Consider the following 21,220-nt stretch of genomic DNA (forward strand, 5'->3'; position numbering starts at 1 on the left):
CCAACCGATGGATAACTTCTCAAGCACATTGCATAAGATTTTTTGATAGCCCTTCCCCCTGGATCAGGTCTTTGCAGTATAAACTTTTTTGTCCTCGTTATTTTTTGACACTTAGATGAATACAAGAACTTTTTTTACCTTTAGTTCTTTTGAAAATTTGAAGTAAAATCAAAACCTTGTTACTTTGGTAATGTCGGATGTCGGGCGTCGGGTTGTCGGCTTTTTTTTACAAGACGGTTTGCTAGCCACAAAAATTTTTGTTTTTTTAAATCAATCGTCCCTGATGATGAAATTCTTTTCAAGGGAAATCAATGCTTTTGTTTTGAGAAATATAAGCTTGCATTTGATTGGTTAAGGTGGAACAATGACAAAGATGTTTGTAAGGAGGAGGATATTTGGATGTGAGTTGGTGGTGAAGTGAATCATTCTCTGTTTGGATGCACGTCTGAGAGGAGGTGTCACTCGCAACAGGTTTGTCGGAATTTCTTACCACACCAAGCTGGCACACAACGTTGTTTCAACGTTCATCTAACGTTATATGGACGTTGTGAACGTTAGATAAACGTTGAAAGAACGTTGTGTGCCACCTGGGCAATCTAACTTACTTTCACATGTGGAGATTTCACATGGAGGAGTTGTATTGCTACACATTCAAAAAGCGTAGGAGAAGAGTTTCGCACTGTCTTTTCTTCCTGTTCATCCAAAAAGGAATTCAATTTAAGTAAAGTTTAGCAAGTCGTTAGGTATGATTGCTATTAGTGAATAATTTAGAATCGGGACAATATGTTCCAGTAAGATTACACATAAAATGCTTTGATTTACCTCTATCAAGACAATTATTGAAGATTTTGATTTTGTTTTCAAACAGAGAGAAGTGAGAAGATGAAGTTGGAATATATTTTGGGCGTGGCACTGTTGTTGGAGATTGTTGCTGCACAAAGTTCTCTCAACACCATCAAAGGAGGAAGCATCAGTTACCGATATGATCCTCAAAGTGATGAACATGTAAGAAAGTTTCATTTCACATATTTTTCTCCATTTTACTAGATACACGTTTTTTATGAGAACAAACTATATAAGGACATCACCAATTTCTTAGAAAATCGTACGAAAATATTAAAAAAATGGTGAAAATAAGAATATTTTAAGAAGATTCTTAGGCGACGACTTCAAAAATTTCTTCCGAAAAGTCTCTTCAAATCACTTTGCATTCTAAGACTAAAAGGTGTAGAAACTTTTGATATTTCCATATTCCAAAAGTGAAAGTAAGATTTCATACAGCTCATGAAAAAGGAAACCAGTGTATTTTCTTGATGATTAAAAAAGCTTTCTTAGGAATCTGTTCCACTGCAAGACTTTTAGATTTTTTATGTAATGATCGTAGATGTTTTGCAAAAGTAAGTGTCTTAACGCATTAGATTTCGTAGTCTCCTACAATTTGCTTCACAGCATTTTTAAACAGAATCCTCCCCCCTTAACGCCCCGTGAGCACAGCTAATTTTGAGAAATTCCTCCTTTTTATACCATCAAAGAGAATTCTTGATATTCATGGCGTAATGTTTTCTACGGAAATACCCCAGTTTTAGCCAGTGGTGACAAATTTAAACTAGAGACAAAAGTTGTATAAAACTATGCCACTACTGGCAAAAAACGGGGTCTTTCTGTAGAAAACATTACGTCATGAATATCAAGAATTTCATTATCACACTAGCGGTCCCAGACACTAGTTCATTACCTACATCGAAGAATGCATGTAAAACTATATATTTTAAAAAGATTTAACTCAAAACGATGACCTTGCAGTGCTAGTTTCCACCACAAACGATTTGCTTCCAAAAAGCTTCAAATTAGAGAGGGATCCCTTAGCCATCGTGGCTAGCCATTGTGTGAAGACATTTGATTGTGACTTTGAAACACTTTGAAAATCTTTGAAAATCGTTGGAAATGTTTCTCGTAAAAATTGAAAAATGAAATAGTAGAGGCGCTTCTGAAGCTCTTTAAAATACTACAAATGTAAAGAAATTACGAATTACTCAAAATTCAATGTGGAGGAATGCTGAAGGTTTCCGCAGCCAATTGTTAAAATCTATAAAAGTCATTGACACTAATCAGGGAGGCAAAAATTACCAATATCGTTACCTGTGTTTTTGCTAAAAGTGTTAATCTAAAACAAAGCCCCCTGAAAAATATTACGGCATCGCTAGCGAAAATCAAAAGGCTGTACAAGAAGGCTTCATACAGGTATTATAAAGATTTGATGACGATGTGTTCTGTTTTCCAACTTCTAACAGATCTTGGTGGACTTCTACTTGAGTGTTGCTAAAGATTCTGATTATGGTAAAGCTTGTCAACGTGAAACCAAAGAAGGTGAAGAGCACACTCAAAACACTGGAATCTCTCTTCGCTTTTGGAGAGGAAGCAGTTATCCAAGATCAACTGACAGCGGTGCTTTATTTGCATATATAAAGTATTATTGTGAATCGCCAGAACCTGTTACACGGAATTATCCAAGAACGCAACGCCAAATCATCTACGGTACTCATCGAGTTCCAATTAGCATGTATTACTTTTTTGTCGGGTAGGTTTACTTTTTACTTATCAATCTATCTATCCATTCGCCATTTGCCTTTCTCAGGACTCTTGGATATCTATCAATCTAGTACAAATGTGATTGGCAGAGATCACCGAAGACACTAGCTGTAGTGACTTTGATAAGATATAAAGTCTTTTGGAGCTTGATTTTTAACTAATATTTTTAATAATGTTTAATTCCAGTTTCAACAATATGGACACGGATAACGGAGTGTTAATTACACAATTTTCAAATGCTACCCGACCGGACACAAGGGAACGAAACTTGCCAGCACGTGCAGCAGTTTTTGGAATGCATACCGTTTATCACGACGAAGATTCTTTGAAGTTCCTTGGTAAGGATTACCCTCATCGAGTTTCCTTTTTAAGAGTTACCCTCATTGAGTTTCATCGTTAAGACTACAGATTTATAAAGCCCGAAGGGCTAGATGGCGTGCTATAAGCTTTTCCAAGCCTTCCAAGCAAAAAAAATAAATATTGGAAAAAATATTGTTGCTATAGTTTTCGAATACCTGCGAAGCTTCTGATCGGTCAGACCGTCAGACATTCTATTGTAATGTCTCACGGTACACTTTTCAGCAAAAGCACGACTTTTAGCCCGTCTGGCTTTATAAATCTACAATTAAGACCTTTTATTTTTAAAGATTCGAGTGCTAAATTAGAAGATTAAATCTTCGCTTTTGACCACGCTATTCAAGGGTGGCGGGCGTTTGTTGGGCGGCTATGTAATCGAATACTTTATTTCTCTTTCATTTACAGTAACGGACACGAACCGAGACCACATCCGTTGTGAAGTGGAAGGAAGAATGCTTGTAAGTTCCTCATACCATTAAAAAATGGGTGAAAATTCATTCTTTGAGGATATCTAATCAAATGTTTGTTGTTTCTGTAAAAAAGCTACATTTTCTTACTGGCTAAATGACTTTCCTTTTTAATTAGTTTGGCCTTGCCTTAGTAGCAAATATTTTATTCTTCAATGATATTTTCTGCTCATCTTTCACTTGAGGAACTTCAAATCAAAAGATTTTGACTAGTTAGGTTTATAATATTCACCCTGATTCTCAGGAAGGCTGTGCGTTGAGTCTGCATCATTTGCCAAAGACAAAGAAATTCACCAAGACCTTCAACGTGGTAGTCACCAAATTCGCACATTCTTCAATGAGTTTTTCTTCGCATGTTTCAAGAATGTCTTTCTTGGTTGAAGTTGAACGTTTGGTTGCACCTCTCTCCGCCTCTTCTTCAGCCAGGGCGGAAATCATGGCGGGCGTTCCTTCTTGTCTCTCAATCCACGGTAACGGTGCTCACGTCGAAGAGCATGATGATATCATCGGTCGAAGCGTCAGGTATTCAGTTTTTTTTGTTTTAAATCAACTACAAATATACAGTTGACACTCTCTAATTCGACCTTCCCTTATTCGATAAGCTCCCTTATTCAATGAAACTCCAATTCCCCTTGAAGATCGAATTAGAGAGCGTTAACTGTACTTTATTCAATCAAAGACTCAATGTCTGGAAAAGAAGAAACAAACCTTTTCTTTTAGCCAGTTATGGTGGTATTTTAAGAGCGTAAATCATTTACAACCATGTCTAACCCAAAAAACGTTAATTTGTTGATTCAGAGAGATTGCATACGAGAGAGTTGGAGGACGTCGTATCATAACCAGAGCTGATCCACAACGAAGTGGAATCACTTACACTTACAATGGTACTATCGATAAACATCGTCCTGAAGGGATATATCCAACCTGTTACCGTATCGTCACTGCGTAAGGCTCTTTTTACTCTTGTGATACTTTTCTGTCTCGCTTAAAAGGAAGAAAGAAATCCCAGTTAGGGCAATAAGCTAACGAAGAAAATTCCAGGTTTTCTAATTCAACGTTTCCCCTCGTTTATATGACGTATTTCCTCCGAAAAACGCCGCCAGGATCTTAGGTAAAATGTTCGTTAGAGGTCTGCGTTCATAAAGGATTGCTATATTTAAATGGTGGCCGTTTGGGAGTTTTAAACGACACCACAAATATTGCAAACAAACATTCGAATAGGCTTTTCCAAAAAAGATTTTACCCCCACTGTTGAGGCTATTGATTTTTCGAAGTGTTTAGCCCCCTGGATATCCTCTCTTATAAAGATGCTTACCCCTGGATATCGTATTTTTTACTTGAAAAGACAACTTTACCCCCTGGATATCCGCCCCCTTGTAGATATTTAACCCCCTGGATATCCACTTTTGAACAAAAATTGTTAACCCCCTTGGATATCTGATATCTTCAACACGGACTATTTCTGGAAAAGCCCAATATAGATAAGACCTGATCAATTCGCAATGATTATGCTTGTATACACAAACTGAGAAGAGTCCCTTTCTTCTTTATAGAGATCCCGAAAACAACTACATATATTCCAAACAAGTTTGCACACAAGTCTCAACTCTTAAAGGTAGGTTTCCATTGACAGTTTGAAAGGTAAGGTTTAGTTTATAGTAGCAACGGCATACTTTAAGACGACTTTTTTTCCACTGGGACGTCTACTTATGTTGCACTTATATTACACGTTTTTTTTTGAAGTAATTTTCATATAAGCGTTCAAGGCCTATTTTTCTCGTCCAAAGGTAACAAAAATTTCGAATTGTTGCCCATTGTAGTGAATTAGTTTTGAAATGTTTCCTTATCATATTTTCGGCAGATGGTTTTGCTTTGAAGACAGAATACAACTACCCAAAACACGGGGGTAAAGCAATGGTTGATGACGTCAAAACTTTGAATGTAGTCGTGCATGGAGCTGTAAGTTGTTGGTTCATTCAACGAATAACTAATTTAGAAAATTGCAACTCTTTATTAAACATGACAACCTGGTTAAATTGATCGAAATTAAAAAGAACTTAAACAAATTTATTCAAGAAGAAAGGCAGATATTTTTCACGAGGAATCTCCTCACTAGATCCCATACTATCAGCTGCAGAAAACCTGTCGTTATTCCGAATACACCTTTTCAACCGTAGCCGCCAGTTGCCGTGCGGGTATTTTTTGTTTCGCCACCCTAAACTCGATCCAATCCTTTTTTTGACACATTTTTCTATTGTCTATAGATGCAAAAAAGGACTGGGATGGTTTTAGGGTGGTAAAACGGAGCAAATAGTGTCGAAAAGGTTGAAAAGGTGTATTATCTTCCCATACTAATGAACTTCCACATTGGGAAATAAATTCATTGGCTAACAACACCACGGTTTTCAAATCATCGAGCTCAAATCCGGAAGGGCTAAAAGTGAAATCTCTTTCGTGGAAAATAAAGCCACATAAAATTCATTGTCATAGTCTGTGTCAGATTCGTAGCAACCGTAGTGGTAGAAGGTTGTGGGTTCATACCAAAGATTTCCAAATGGTACTTGGTGCCTCTCTGCTTGATGCTCATGCAGCAATTAAGACAAGAGTCAAGGGTAAGTGGAGCAATCCAGGGAGAAAGAGTGGCGCCCTCCCCTACCTTCAAGTAGATAACTATCAAAAGAGGAGCCTCCGGGCCGCCTCCGACTGCGGTCGCAGACTATGTCACATTTAAAATATATGTAAGGTGAAAACAAACAAAAGGCTAGATCCAATCCGTCATTCTGAATACGGTGCAAATTTTAAGGTGGTAATATATCTTGCGATTATTGTCTTTCTTTCAGATGAAGGAACCAACAACGTTCAGTGTCGCCATCTTGGAATATGAAACAGACAGATCAGTTTATTCTTTCGATTACAACGAACGTAACATAAAAGAACATTACAAAACGGAAAACGATCCTATAAAATTGTTCATCACAAATATCACCATCACTCTCCCCTACATGACGTCATTGGTGGCTAATCGAAAGTATTACGTCATCTTTAACAAGTATCCCTACGCACTACCAGGGTGTAAAGATCACCAACGAGATTCACCAATGAACAAAGATGAATGGACATTCACTACTGAAAGTAAGACCTTTTCACTTTTCTTTCTGATATCTTACTAATTCATAATATGCACCATTACAATGTCTTCCACAGACACAACAGCTGATTGGTTGAAAGTGACGTATTGACTGATTTTACGTCACTTACAACCAATCAGCTATTGGGTCCATGATATAATGTCAGAAGACATTGCATCCATATCATGAATAACTAGAAGCAGATTTGGTGCCAGATGTGGAGCTTTTTTTTTCCTACATACACCACCAGATCCGAAGGTGAGGAAAGTGTTAATATTTTGAAGGTGTGAATAATGGAATTCAGCCAGGACACCATTAGAATTTTTGAGGATGCCTACCTATGAAGCAAAAAAGAAGTAAATTTCAAATTTTCAAATGAACATATAAAGAACATTGATAAACCAATCAATTCTTGATATGCGTAAGTCAAGATGACGTCATATTTTCAACGGAAACGCCCAAAAAAAAGCCGGATTTTGACCTCCGTGTTTCTATTTTTAGTAGCAGAGAGGGGTCACATCCCGGATTTTTTTGGGTGTTTCCGCTTGAAAAATGACTTACGCATATCAAGAATTCAAAACACGTGAGATGTTTTTTTTTCTTTCAGCGGTGTCGAACAACCCACCCATGCCCATCGATGGCGGAGAGATAAAGCATGAAACAGAGTTGATGTGTAAACACGATTCTTTTAGCTTCACTTTCAAACAACTTCACAATTCCACGTATGTTGTCTCGTTCAGTTTTTTTTTTCAATTTGATACAACACCCCTGTGTCACAGACCCGCTGGGACCCCAGCACCATTGGAAAATTTGGCAAAAAATTCGTCACCATTGGGAGAACACCCTGAAATTCCACCCCCACTGAGAAATTTACTTTGATTTCATCCCTATCCGAAATTCAATGTTTAAAAATGACACTCCAAAACTATTCCCACTGGAATTTGTGACCTTAGAACAATAGAATTTCTATCCCCATTGGAATTTCAATAGGAATTTTTATCTTCAGTGAGGTAAAATTTCCACCGGGGCTAGGAGACAGGGGTGTGCTATAATTTTGAACTGTAACTTTTGATGTGTTTATACCGTTTTTTGACGTTTACACAAGGCTCACAAAGTTCATGTAACGCTCGATGAACGCTGAAACACAGCTTGTTTGTGGCAGCTGGATTCTCTCTCTTATGAAGAAGACACCCCCTTCTCACAGACGCTGTTGGATCCCTTCCCACTGGAAAAATGCCCAAAAAATCGTCCCCAGTGGAAAATTATACTGCGAATATTGGCTCTATTTAAAATATTCAAATAAACTAATCCTCACTGCAAAATATTATATGCTATGTTTTGTATCCCCACTGAACTTGGTGACTTGAAAACAATGGAATCTAAATATCCACATCGAGTTTCGGTCCGTTATTTTACCCCCACTGGCTGAGAAAATCCTACCGTTTCTGTAAGAATGGGGTGTAAGAAGTGCCACTAAGAGTGGTTTCGTTACCCCAGTGCAACTTGTGAGCGCTGTTAGAATCATAAAAAAAAACAAACGAGGGGTCTGTGTATGAGTTTTGTTACTGGTATTCTGGGTGGCAAGTTACTGGGAGTAGAGAGTTGTGTGACGCTCCATCTCAGCATTTGATGTAAAATGTCTAGCGCAAATGGAAAAGGGGATAGACTCCCTCACTCTCTCACTCTATGCTCCGCCGACAGCCACCAGATGAATATAGTTATTTACTTTACTTTTTATCAATTTACAGAATGCCAATCAAAAAAGTGACTTTGTTGAAGGATGATTGCGAGATGAGATACGATCGAATGAGCAACATATACGACGCCTTGAACATCATGTTCACGAAGTGCGGCACACAAATGAGTGAAGACGAACATCACATTGTCTTCAGCAATATCGCACGTGTCTATTACACTAATAGAACGACCTCCAATTCACTCATCACCCGAACCAAAACCATGAATATCAAGTAAGCTTTTTTATGACATCGCCTGTGCGCCTGAGATTAGATTGTTATTGTTTTCTGCACACCACGCGGATCTCTAAAGAGATGTATGAAAACCACTGACCTTTGTATATCCCTTGACCAAGTCACTCAATGCTGGCCAAACAAAATATTATGATCAGAGTTTTTTTGAAATTGGTACCCACGGTGAGAGCGCTAGATTAGTTTCGTTTGTACACTAATGATGTAGCACCGTTTGTCTTTAAGGCAAAGTTTCAAACCCTACAATAGCTTCTTTGCGGGTACCAACTTTTAAAAGAACTTCGATCAAAGATGGCGGATATAGCTTGGTCCAGGGATATATAAAACTCAGTAATGAAAATAAACCATTTCTCAGGAGTAGGAATGAACACGGAGTTGCGTAACGACAATTGAAATAGAGCGATGTATATTGGAAACAAGATAAAGTTTTAACATCCCGCTTGAAACAAGATTTTTGTAATAGAAGTCACTATTATACTCAGATAGTTCATTTTCAAGCGCCTTTATAGGTTTACCGTGCACGTAAGAAAGTTGTTGCAATCTGTTATCAGAATACCATTTTCTAGATCCTATCGGACTTCTTTTACTTCAGTCGGCAGGGATTTTAAGCTTAAATATATTCAATTGATTCGGGAACAGGCTTATATATTTCAATTTTTTTAAAAATTTAAAAACACACTACTGCCAGTTTCACATTTAATGCGAACATCAGGTATAAAAATTCTCTGTACAATATGGTATAAATACTTATTCTACAGGGTGTCCAGAAAAAAAGTAAATGAAGACTTTTACGAAGAAAAGTTTTTGAACTTTGAAGAGCTTATTCTTTCTTTCATTTATGTAGACTTGAGTGTCGTTTACCAAAGACACAAATCAACACGTTAAGAGGAAAACCAACCAGGAATGCAACGGACGGAGGAGACGGTTCTGGACCTGAGGGAATCGTTGTTGGTCCACAGTTTATCGAAATTCACGACACTGCACGTATGTCCATCTCCTTCTTTCTATGAAGTGTTTTATAAGAAAATTCATCCCAGCTGGCACACAACGTTGTATCATCTAACGTTATATGGACGTTGTGAACGCATCTAACGTTATATGGACGTTATATGGACGTTAGATAAACGTTGAAACAACGTTGTGTGCCAGCTGGGTAAAGCTTAGAACCTATTACTGCACCTCCGTGTAGTCTCCTTCCTGTTGTTTTCTCCCTTTGAGTCTTTCCTCGTGTGAGTCTCTCACATCAAAAGTCTTTGAAAAAGTTGTCCAATTTCTCACCGGACAGAATCAACTTCCAAACAGGATAACTTACGAACTTGAATTTGAAAGCCATAAAAAGAGAAATATTTCATTCTGACTGGCAAAAACTTCCACCAGATCATTGAGACAGGGTGGTATTCTTAGGTGTCCAATGAATACCCCAACTGCTTATAAATTTTCGATTTTCGGGGATATTTATATCTGACAAGTAAATACTCCTCGCTTATTAAGCACGTGAGAGTAAGTTTGTAAAACGATAAAAATATTTTGTACAATTATTATTAGGATCAAACGCTTCATTCCGCATCGATTTCCAAGTTTACAAATCACTCCAATACGGTCACTCATACGGCAGAGAAGAGTTTCCAATCTATTTGGCTGTCAGTAACAGAATCTACTTCGAAGTTAGCATCGATAAAAAAGATTTAAGCATCTTACCAAGAACCTGTTATGCTACCAAAACACAGAGTTACCAAGATGAACAGAGATATCATTTGATCCAAGATAGGTAGATACCCTGATTTGAACCTCTACATTATGATAACTGGCATCTCATGAAAGAGGATGCCTGAGTCTGTATTGAGTGGTCTAAGAATTGTCTCCTTTTTAATCGTCTAAACTGTAGTTTATAGTACCTACAAGCTTGTTTTTTTGATCAAGTGCGTTAATCCGACGTGAACCACTAGGGAACAAGGCTAGCGCATTTCCACCACGATGTAGTGTGAAATCAATGACTAGCACAGTAACTGATAATACTTGAGTTTCTGTCCACCCAATTCCTAATACACACAAGATGGATAGGCGAACTTGTTTGTTTCTCGATATTGGGAGTAGTCTAAAGCTTTGGCTGATAGGAAAACACTTCAGTTTGAATTTAGTTCTTACAGTCCGAGTCAAAGCTGACTCTTTTAGTTTAGCTAACCGTTGCATAAAAATATTTTCTTTCCTCTCGACCACAGTTGTCCTAAAGACCAGACGTACGTCATGCACAATGACAACATCGCTAAAAACAAATTCCGCTTCAGCGTCCAAGCATTCAACTTCAAAGATGGCGGAGATAGTATTTTCGTACACTGTCATACGTATGTATGCAAAAATCAAACGGATGAACAATGTCAATTCGGCTGCCATAACAATGGAAAACGGTCTCGCAGAAGCATCGAGTTGAAAGAAGAGGTTGAAGGCTACATGACCTCTACACTAGAAATCAAAATCAAGGGTAAGTTATACATAGTAACTACCCTTTTATAATTTCAACTAGGTTAAAGCATGGTATAAGAAAGCCGTATGGTTAAAGGTTTTATTTTTAAATAAGTGTTTCCGAATTCATATTAGATACATATTTTATATCAGGACAGTGTCTGTCTATTGTTATATTATGCAGATATAAGCAAAAAATATTTTTCTTTTCCTCTTTCTGACTAATCTTGCTCCACTCCAAATGTGAAAAAGCTCGTAATTAAAATTGATGAGTAAGCAAACGATATCACTCTTATTTAAAAACAAAAACCTTAAACTCGACTCTATTCAAATCTTGATTAAAATAAGCCAAGTCTTTCCTTGCCTTGCTTCTTTAAGCAATTTTGAAGGGCAAAAGTATTTTCACAATCACTTTACCAACACGATTCCTTTATTCAAAACATTTTTGTTCTAATCACCTAGGCGACAAGATTGCAGTTATCCACAACAGATCATCCAGTGATGATGAGACAACAGACGATCAAAGCAAGACTATGTTGTTGTACCTTCAAATCCCTGTGGCCATCGCTGTCTTCGGTCTCCTTTTCTTCGCTTACAAATGTCTCCAAAAGAGAAATGCTTCTTCAAATGGTGGTGTCTTCTTTGAAGAAGAAATGAAGTTGAAGAAAAATGAAATGCTGTAAATGCTTTGTTGTTGTAAGTTAAGGAAGTCAAAAATGCTGGAGAAACTTTCGCTGAATTTGTAGAACAAACATCCCTCTACCACTAAAGCTGATAAAGAAAATACATTATAGCAGCTTAATGTTCATTATAATCGAGCAAGCTCTGGTATCAGCCTCAAAATTGTTTTAGTAATTGCAGCGTTGTGTTTTTTTATTAAACACTTTAGATTTTTGTTAAATAAATTTTGTAACCATATGACCTAGAAGATGTATTTATTGGGTGTATTTAAGTCAAGGAATAGTTTTTCAATGAACATATAATCATAGATTGTAGATTTTTTTTCAAATTTCGAAATATATTTTCAATATAATTTTGTTACTCGCTAACTAAATATAATTCTTAGAAATTTTCTATCCAGGTAGGAAACGTCCCCTTATCTCCCTAGCGATTGAAGGTCAGAGGTTGTTGCACCAAATTAAAGAGTAAGTGGTTGGTGTATAACCAAGCAAGCAAAATGAAACTCACTCTAGATTCAAGGACGTGTATTTTGTAATGTATATAAAGATAAGTTATTTCATTTGAACTCATCAACTAGAAGTCATACATGTAAACCACCTCTCATTCACCCTTTATGTAGGTTATGATGTATCAGCCAAATTAGAACATTTACGGGTTCTATTCAGGAAACAGAATCGACTAGTAGTGCTAGTTAGGGTTAGGGTTAGTACAGAGTACTGAGATAAAATTAGGGAATGCCTAAGAAAGTGTGATATTTACAGAATATTAATAAAACTAAATAAAATATTTTCTAAACCTACTAATCGGAGAAAAGCAAGCCGTACGTCCAACGGAGCTATAATTTTGACAAAATGTAATAACTTAAAATAATTTACCCACTTAAGAATGATTATAATAACAACTTTTTTATCTTTTGAAATTCTGTTTTATCCATTTATGCATCAACCTCGTCACTACTCCTTGAATCAACCGACTCCGCCACAGAATTTGTTTTGCAGTTGATAAACACTTTTTTGACGATTACCATAGAAACGGTGACAACAAAGATGGCCAGCCCGACAATGACAAGCAACCCATTCGTTCCGCTCAACACATGCGACGCTTCTTGCTGCTCCGGAGATAATTCTAAAAGGAAAACATAATATTTTTCACTGCACTGTCAAAGTTAATGAGCGGCAACCAAAAAGGGCACCGAAAACACGTTTTTCTATAATAACAAATTATATAAGAACATCAGATTTCGATGGCAAAAGTATTAAGAACAACTTAAGAACATTTTAAAGGTTTATTCATTCTAAACACCACAAATTTCTAAGGAAAATTTACAAAAATATTCACAAATGGTGAAATTGAGAACATTTAAAACTCAAAAGGTTAAGAACAAAAAGGCTTCAAAAATTTCGGATGTTCTTATATAAAAAAAGTTTAAGTAAAATGGCAAACCTTGCTCGAAGAGTTTGAAATTTTTCGTTTTAACAAGAACCATTTCTCCCAGGTTTGTGTCCGTGCTATCTTCAACAGCTTCACGCCTCTTAAGGTTGATAGATGGCGTGCAAAGTGTACATTCGTTTGATTGAGTGTCCAGGCAGACACGGACCAGACATTGAGCATGGATATTACTGGTAGCACCACTGGTCAGATATCTGAAGGCTTCAGTTTTGAATGTAGAAACTGTGTCAGATGGTAGAGATACCCAGCTCGTTCCTCCTTCCAAATTACATCTTTAAGAAAATATTCAATAAAAATAATACATTTTGAATGGAATATATTTTTTAGAGTTGAGTGTATTTAGGGCTGAATACATCCTTACAATGTGCTTCGTCATCTCGGATTGAAATATTCAAATAAATTTATGAATTAGCCCAAAAGCGACTTTCTCGCCCGAAAAAACTGCTAAAAACCAGAAATTAACCAAAATTCTCAATATATTTTGACCGAGATTGTATATGCTATGGTTACTGTTATATGTTAATAGCAGAAAAAAGCGACTTCGTTCGTTAACGCATAATCGGAAAACGGAGCGTATCGTTGGTCGAGTTGGAGACCAACGATACGCTCTGTTTTCCGATTATATTGAAAGTTCCTGTCATCAAAAAACTCTCATAATAAACAACGTTCTACTATTTAATAGATTTTTAAATTCGATGAAAGTACAATGTCCCTTGAAAATCGAATTAGAGAGCGTCAATTGTATGTGAATTTTGTCTTATTGTTTTTGAAAAATTACCTGTTTTGGATCAAATAATAAGGGTTTGTAGATCCATCACCATTGGTTGTCCAACATCTTTGAATGACAGCCTTCACTTCAGATCGTACAGTTAGTGACGTCATTGTGAATTTGATATATTGTCCAACTTTGTACAGACTTTGCGGTGTGTCTGACATATCGGTGTGGCCGAAAGTGAAAGTGAAATCCTCCGTAGCGTCTACATGAAAGGTATGGAAGATTCAGTGTAGAGATCAATCGTGCAAAAAAACAGTTATATTTCGCTTTCAGTTAAATTTGTTACTCGCTAAAATTAGTCTGATTGTTCATTCGAAGCTTCTCCAACGGTCATATAAAGAGATTGAAACTGAAAGACGTGTAAAATGATCAAAGTTGAATTTTGTATATACTCGCTTATTCGCTTATTCTATTTCTCGAATCTCTTTATAATTCGAACTCATTCCTTGGTACCTTAGATAGATAGATAGATAGAGTCGATATTTTACGTGAATAGCCCAGTAATCTAGGACTTTTAGACAGTCTTTCGATTGTTTTCAAGGGGTTCACGGCCAGCCGGCTCGGTTATCTATGAACTGAACGGAAAATTGGAAGGAGCGGAGATTGGCGATCTGCAAACCCCTGGTTTGAGACGCTGACGCCTTTGACCACTTGGCCATCGCTCCATTAAACCCTCTTGAAATACTCTCTGTAACTCGAATGTCTCTGCGATTTGCATAAATAGTATTCCCCGTTCGATTTTGAATTAGCGAGATTCAACTTCGACATGATCACGTCACTAAGAAAAGAAACTAATAACTTACTCTTTCCGTCATTCCCGGTTTGACGATATTGAATCGACAATGTGCTCTCTTCGACGACAGTTCGATTTCTCAAACACATGACGTTGTATTTATCGTATTCTTCACGTCTAATGAAGTCGTTCGGATTTTCACCGTACGTCACAATAACTGTGGCGTTGTAGATAATATGTGTAGCGTCAGCGAATCGGTTTATTCCGCAATTGTTAATTGGTGCACCAAGAAGAACCGTCGATGTGAAGAACTCTGTTTTGTTCATATTTTCATATGTTGAAGCTGTTTTGGAAGAATCCCAAATGTATGTTGAACAAATGTCATCACCTCGTTTCCCTTCGAAGTAGATTTGCCATGTGCGATTGTTAATATGACCTTTGTCTCGCTCATCCAATGCAGTCTTGTTGAACCAAACAACCATGTGAGTATCATCGCACGTGACGTCGAAATCTGAAAAAAACAAGAAAAGAGTTTCCTTTTCCGAGTTATCCATATTTGATCCTTCGCGTTGGTGCAATGCAACATGCTCCAACCCACCAACACAAGAAAAAAAGCGCGTGTCTCATGGTTTCTTTTTTTTGTTTCATGGGACAAAAAGTGAGAAAAAGACCCAAAAGACACGCTGATTTTGTCCCAGGGACAAAATTGAGAGAAGCACAAATGTTATTAAAAGAAAAATGTGGTGGAGACACGAGAAAACGTTTCAGGTTGGTTGGATGGAGCATGTTGCATTGCACCGACGTAAAAAAAACTTCTCGTGAACCCCAAGCCTTTACAGTTTTAAAATCTTCCCTAAAAATACTATCCAATCGTAAAGATACCACCAAATGTCACAGTCGTGCTCTCTCGATAGCTTATTTCATAGGATTCGTGCATCTGTTACATGCCAATTTCTATTCATTTTAAAGGGGAAAATGCACCAATTTGTGCAGATTTCCCTTCGAGAAAAAGTTGAAAAATTCGTCATTTCATCGACTTGGGAATTCAAGAACTCTTTTCTATTGGTTTTATCTTTGTAAAACTTTTAATCTCAATTCGCAAAAGAATGCTCAACCATAAAACATTAACTACTACTGTATTGACGAGAAATTAAGACGATATGTTCTATTTAACAACTTACGTTTTTTCTTAACTCACGTTCTACCTTAGAGTTTAAACCGTTATGCCCTTGATCGATTTGACTGTATGAAAAATAATCCATCATTTTGATAACATACCTTTATCATAAGCATTTTTAGGCTCATTCCCAGAAACGGAGGCTCTTGCAGCTATGGTGACATTTCCGGACACGGTGGTATTCGATACGGTGGTATTCGATACGGTGGCATTCGATACGGTGGCATTCCCGGATACAGTGGTATTCGATACGGTGGCATTCCCGGATACAGTGGTATTTACGGATGATGCGCCACCAGCGGCACCACCACTTCCACCGGAACCACTTCCACCGGAACCACTTCCACCGGAACCACTTCCACCGGAACCACTTCCGCCAGAACCACTTCCACCAGAACCACTTCCACCGGAACCACTTCCACCGGAATCACTTCCACCGGAACCGCTCCCACCGGAACCACTCCCAACAGATGTGATTGCTAAAATTTACGTTTGGAAATAAAGAGCAAATTTATCATTGTATGCAACTAAACGTTTTCTATAAGTAACAACTGTATGAGAACGCAAGGCTTTGGTAACAAACATATTTAAAAAAGGCAAGAACATTAAATCTTTTAGAAATTGCACAAAAATGCTCACAAACTGGTGGCTTCGACACTCAGTTATAAAAATGTGTATTAAATTTAGCATTTGTTATAATTTTTAACAAAAATCAATCCCGGGTAACTTTCCCACCAAGGTTTTGAGCACATGTCTTTTCAAATGAGTCTCTTTGAAGATTCTGTTAGACTTCTCTATGCTCTGAAAGCATAGGTTAGTTTTTCGAACTATGACAATTCCCGTGATATATTATCAAACAAGAACGAGATGTGCCACTTCCCTTAAAAGATGGTTGAGTTAAGATATTTATGTAAGTTACAATATTAGATGTTCTAAAATCTATCAAATGTCCTACCCCACATTTTAAGATTCAATTATCACGTTATATCTTACTCAGTCTTTTCCTATTTCAGATCGATCCTAATAATCATTGTTTTCTGCACACCACGCTAAAACTCCAAACGGATGTGCGAATAGTAAACGATCTCGGATTTTTTAAGGACTGCACTCGTTTCAAGGGCCTGGGAATGACAGCAGAGTTGTGTGATTGTTGTTAGAAACAGGGTGCTGTATCAGGAAAAGAGTTTGATTTTTGACATCGCAGCACTTGACAAGATTGGTCATTTTCTTCAGACAGTTAGTTTTCAAGTGCCTTCAGAAGGTTTACCGTGCGTGTAAGAAAATTATGGCCATCTGTTATCAGGTTATAATTTGTTTGACCCTTAAGAACTCTCCACAATACTGATCTTTATCCGCTATGGTTTATCAGGACCGCACCACAGCAACACTTTATTGCTTCAATTGTAATACATATCTATGCATATTACGTTCAACAATTTCATAAGTTTTCTCTTAAAACCATAATAAAACCACCAGTTACGATTTTTCAATATCCTATACCTCGTACCATAACACTCTGAACTTTGAATGAGTTTATTTTCTTATCAACTACTGCACTGTTATACAAAAATGATAATACTGTTTTTTAGTTTTATCAAAAGAGTGAAAACCAAAGGCTTACCTATTATTATTCAAGCAAAGCTTTTTAAGATTACTAGACTATGACTAGAGGTCATGTATCTTAGCTCTAGTTTAGACCGCCGACTTTCTGCCCTGCCTATTCTAATTGTTAGAGTAGGCAGAAAGAGGGCACAAAGTTGGTTGTTAAAATCTTTGCTTGGAAAGGTTTGGAAGAAGACATTGCACTGACGTCAAAAGAGGGCTATGCATCACTTTAGACAGCCCACTTTCTGCCCTCTTTAATTCACAATTAGAATAGGCAGGGCAAAAAGTGGGCCGTCTAAACTAGAGCTTACTTTGATCAAATGCCACCAAATGGACGGCGAAATTTTCCGAACCAGAAGGACCAAAGTAAAATCAATACATCCTACTTAAATTGTAATCTTCAATCAAAAGCTAAACTTAAAAAACTGTAAAACTTGCCAAAATAAATCTTCTTTATTTTTTGACTAACTCTTGAAAAATCTGAGGGAGAGAGATAATGTCTGTATGAATCGATATTGGACCATGGCTCAGATACGATTAGCGAGTTGATGTATTTGTTATTGTAAGGATGGACTGAAGCGATTTTAAAGAAGCCATTTCATCTGACCCAAGAATTCGGGGACGGTAAGAGTGCTGATTTACCATCGTCCTCAACTCATCAGAATCCAATCGTCTCCGTTGCAAAAAACTTCCCTGTTCTATTTTCTAACAGAAAAAATTAAAATATCGGTGCTATTAAATACTTTTTATGCCTTAGGGTTAGCTTAGGGTTCCTTGTTACAGCCCACGATATGCTCAATACACTAAGACACTGATGGATAGAAATATTTCTAAAAACTTACGATCGGGGCATTCATTTCCGACTTGTTGGAATCCTTCACAACAAGAATATTGCATTACTTGTCTGTAAAATATTTGAGGTGTTGAGTAGTATGTTGGATATGAGCTGGAAAATGAAATAATGAGCACATCTTTTGAATACGCGGCTTGTATAGAAATGAGAAATGGCGAGTAAGGCAAGTAATGGCGGGTGAAAGCAAGTTCGATATTTGACGTACGACATTATGTCGACTTTGCTTATACGGTGTTTTGGTGTTGTCCCATACAGAGCAAAGTAGACAACGACCTCTCGCCTTTGGTGACGACCCGTACGGGCAGCCCTGCAACCGTAGCCGTAGAATATCTCCGATACATAATCTCGCTAATCTATGGGGTCAAGCTGGAGTTTTTACAAGCTTTTATTTGATTTGGTTGGTCGTTAGCGTGTAATAAAACAATTTTGTTACTTTATCTAAAGAACGCGTCATCTCTATTATTTCAAATGACTAATTAGTGAAGTATCTTATAAAAACTCCATCCAACTTCATCCCAATTTATGGTTAAATATTTGCCTGTTCAATTAAAAGGAAAACCAAATTTAGGCCATGCGAATTACCCTGATCTATAACAATATTGGTCACATCCTCCTTGGCTGCCAGACTTGCAGCAGAAATAAGTGGCCCTGTATGCAGTCCTGGATCTTGTTTGTTGGCCGTAGTAAGATTGTATCTTTAGGCTCTCACAAACATTCAACCTAAAGAGAAAAATAAAAAATCACTGATCACACGACCTATATTTTATCAAAAACAAAAAGATGCAGCATCTTTCCTTTGCACCGTGCATTAAAACTTCTGGTAATTCTTACAACATATGGCGGAACGCCTTGGAGACTCAATTTTTCCACTCGTGGTAAAATCGACAACTTTCACCTTTACAACTGAACACGCACGGGAAATAAAACTTTGTTCGAGTCAAGCAAATTATGTGAGGATGATTTATAAACTAACAGAAGGGACCATAAAACCTATTCGAGTTAAAAACACTCTACAGTAGAATACAGCCTAAAGATTATCACGAAGTATCTTACCCTGCTGGATTTAGTTGTTCACCATTAACTTGACTGTCGATGGAAAGGTGAAAAAGGAAGGTTGCAATCAAAAGAAATACGGAATACGAAGTCATCGTGTAGCCGTGTGATGTTCTCAACGAACAAGTGTGCTTTGCTTATCATTCGTTCGTTCGTGATGTAAAAATTCTCACAAGCTGACTCCAATTTATATCATATTATCCAATTAACAAAATTATAAAATATGTTATAAAATTTACACACCATTTTAATAAAGCATTTTTTGATCAATATTTTACAAAATAACAAATTCCAATGGCACTAAAAGTTATGAAATATCCCTTTCCGCAATACTTCGACCGCACTGTTGCGTTAAACAGCATGGCACGTACTTTTTTATAACAGTTCACGTAATGAAAAAAAGATAGAAATCGAATATTATTAAAGGGACTCCTGGGTCATTGGAGCTTTTCAGAGCACCATATCATATTAATCCAAAAACCCCAAATGTAATGAAAAAAATGTAATGAATAAGTGTAAAACTTGCAACCCTTCAGACTGTCATGGTGAAGACCACAATATCAATTTTGTAGAGAAAAGCAGCGTGGGAGAGGTTGGCTTTTGCATATAGAAAGGGCTTTGTAGTCTATTTTATATTTTAGCTGCTAACTTGGTTGGTGTATCCTCGAGAAAAAAAACATTTCACTGCCGGGTCATTTCAAATTCTTGGAAATCAAGTAAAGACCAAAATTAAAAATTTATGATTGTACTTAAGCTAATGGAAAATAATTGGAAAATGTTAACATTTCAGGAAGTTTGTTTTTTACGTGATATTGGGGTAAGTGACTTACTTTGAGCAACAACCCAAGAGTCCCTTTAAAGATTTCGAATTCAACTGTAAGCAAGAATCTTCGTCTTTCAACAACTCAAATTTGGACCATTTTTATGAATTTCAATAAATATCTTAAAACGCTTTATTGCAAACCCAATGAAAACTATTTTGTACTTCGATTATGTCTATCCATTACGATTCTAAGACCATGTTCACACACACTACAGTTCTGTTTCGCTCTGAAACGAAATGAAGCAATTCTTTTGGTTAGAAGTAAAGTAAAACTTGAATTTAACCAATAGAATGGCTTCGTTTCGTTTCGTTTCGTTGATCTAAACAAAACGGAACTGAAACACTGTGTGGACACCAAAACATTTGAAACGTCAACAAAGAACAAGCTACAAAGAAAAACGGACCAAAGCAGTCACGCTCCTTTATTTTCATTGGAACCACGAAGCTGATCCGTTTTTTTTGCTCTCCGAAACATTCCAAAATAAGCATGAACTTTCGATCCGCGAACAAAACAATACCGGAGCCAAACGAAATCGTAACGTCTGTGCCAGGGCTTAGTTTACTTCCCAGAAAAGGTGATCTTTCCACAGGAGACGGTCAGCTTCGAATTGATAAAGGACGGAAGAAAATCTACAATAAAGCATCCCAAAAATCAACTCAGATAATTGTTTTAAACTACAAAATTATGATCCTTATTGCTAAGGATTGTGTAGTCTAGTGTAGTGTCCAACCATTTCAGTTCGGTCCATTCGGTAGTGAAGGAAAGATTGTGTTGCTGACAAACAGGCCAAGAATCTGTTGAAAGGAAAAATTAAAGGTTTAATATAAATTGAGAAGGAATTTTGTATTGAAAGTGATATTTATATTTATTTAAAAATGGCTTATTCTTGTTTATAAACAAGAATAAGCCATTTTTCTTCATATAAGTTCCAAGGTATTCTTTGAATTGTCAAGGTTTTAAGGGCTCTGACCATAGTCAGAAAATTGATTTTAGTATCTGAACATAAAAGTTATGTTTTAGATTCTTTAACACTATTAACAAAGAATTGCCTTTATAAATAGCTTTTTAACCCTTTGCGTGC

General features: G+C 37.0%; 2 protein-coding genes across 2 annotated transcripts; one reads left to right on the forward strand and one right to left on the reverse strand.

Moving 5' to 3' along the window:
* Positions 1 to 393: 393 nt before the first annotated feature.
* Positions 394 to 12,030, forward strand: LOC136824923 (uncharacterized). Its single transcript, XM_067080910.1, has 16 exons — positions 394 to 471; positions 869 to 1,005; positions 2,292 to 2,578; positions 2,776 to 2,927; positions 3,352 to 3,404; positions 3,658 to 3,935; positions 4,212 to 4,358; positions 4,967 to 5,028; positions 5,275 to 5,372; positions 6,254 to 6,545; positions 7,149 to 7,263; positions 8,290 to 8,511; positions 9,374 to 9,513; positions 10,075 to 10,297; positions 10,749 to 11,008; positions 11,452 to 12,030. Exons 2-16 carry the CDS (start codon positions 883 to 885, stop codon positions 11,670 to 11,672), a joined length of 2,673 nt encoding a protein of 890 aa, XP_066937011.1. The 5' UTR covers positions 394 to 471; positions 869 to 882; the 3' UTR covers positions 11,673 to 12,030.
* On the reverse strand, positions 11,995 to 19,488 carry LOC136824924 (uncharacterized). Its single transcript, XM_067080911.1, has 8 exons — positions 19,316 to 19,488; positions 18,845 to 18,982; positions 18,252 to 18,355; positions 15,906 to 16,283; positions 14,698 to 15,138; positions 13,898 to 14,096; positions 13,114 to 13,391; positions 11,995 to 12,795 (listed from the first exon to the last, which is right to left on the reverse strand). Exons 1-8 carry the CDS (start codon positions 19,408 to 19,410, stop codon positions 12,605 to 12,607), a joined length of 1,824 nt encoding a protein of 607 aa, XP_066937012.1. The 5' UTR covers positions 19,411 to 19,488; the 3' UTR covers positions 11,995 to 12,604.
* Positions 19,489 to 21,220: the final 1,732 nt, after the last annotated feature.

Source organism: Clytia hemisphaerica, unplaced genomic scaffold (genome assembly GCF_902728285.1).
Source record: "Clytia hemisphaerica strain Z4C2 unplaced genomic scaffold, Clytia hemisphaerica genome assembly, whole genome shotgun sequence".
Classification (NCBI taxonomy): Eukaryota; Metazoa; Cnidaria; class Hydrozoa; order Leptothecata; family Clytiidae; genus Clytia; species Clytia hemisphaerica.

Bases quoted from the DNA above. Each gene is read 5' to 3' on its own strand.
- LOC136824923 (XM_067080910.1), top strand. From the start codon at position 883: ATGAAGTTGGAATATATTTTGGGCGTGGCACTGTTGTTGGAGATTGTT. The intron at 4,359-4,966 runs GTAAGGCTCTTT...TCTTCTTTATAG, and splicing joins TGTTACCGTATCGTCACTGC to AGATCCCGAAAACAACTACA. The intron at 10,298-10,748 runs GTAGATACCCTG...TCTCGACCACAG, and splicing joins TATCATTTGATCCAAGATAG to TTGTCCTAAAGACCAGACGT.
- LOC136824924 (XM_067080911.1), bottom strand. From the start codon at position 19,410: ATGACTTCGTATTCCGTATTTCTTTTGATTGCAACCTTCCTTTTTCAC. The intron at 15,139-15,905 runs GTATGTTATCAA...TGTTTTTTTCAG, and splicing joins TAAAAATGCTTATGATAAAG to ATTTCGACGTCACGTGCGAT. The intron at 14,097-14,697 runs GTAAGTTATTAG...CCTTTCATGTAG, and splicing joins AACCGGGAATGACGGAAAGA to ACGCTACGGAGGATTTCACT.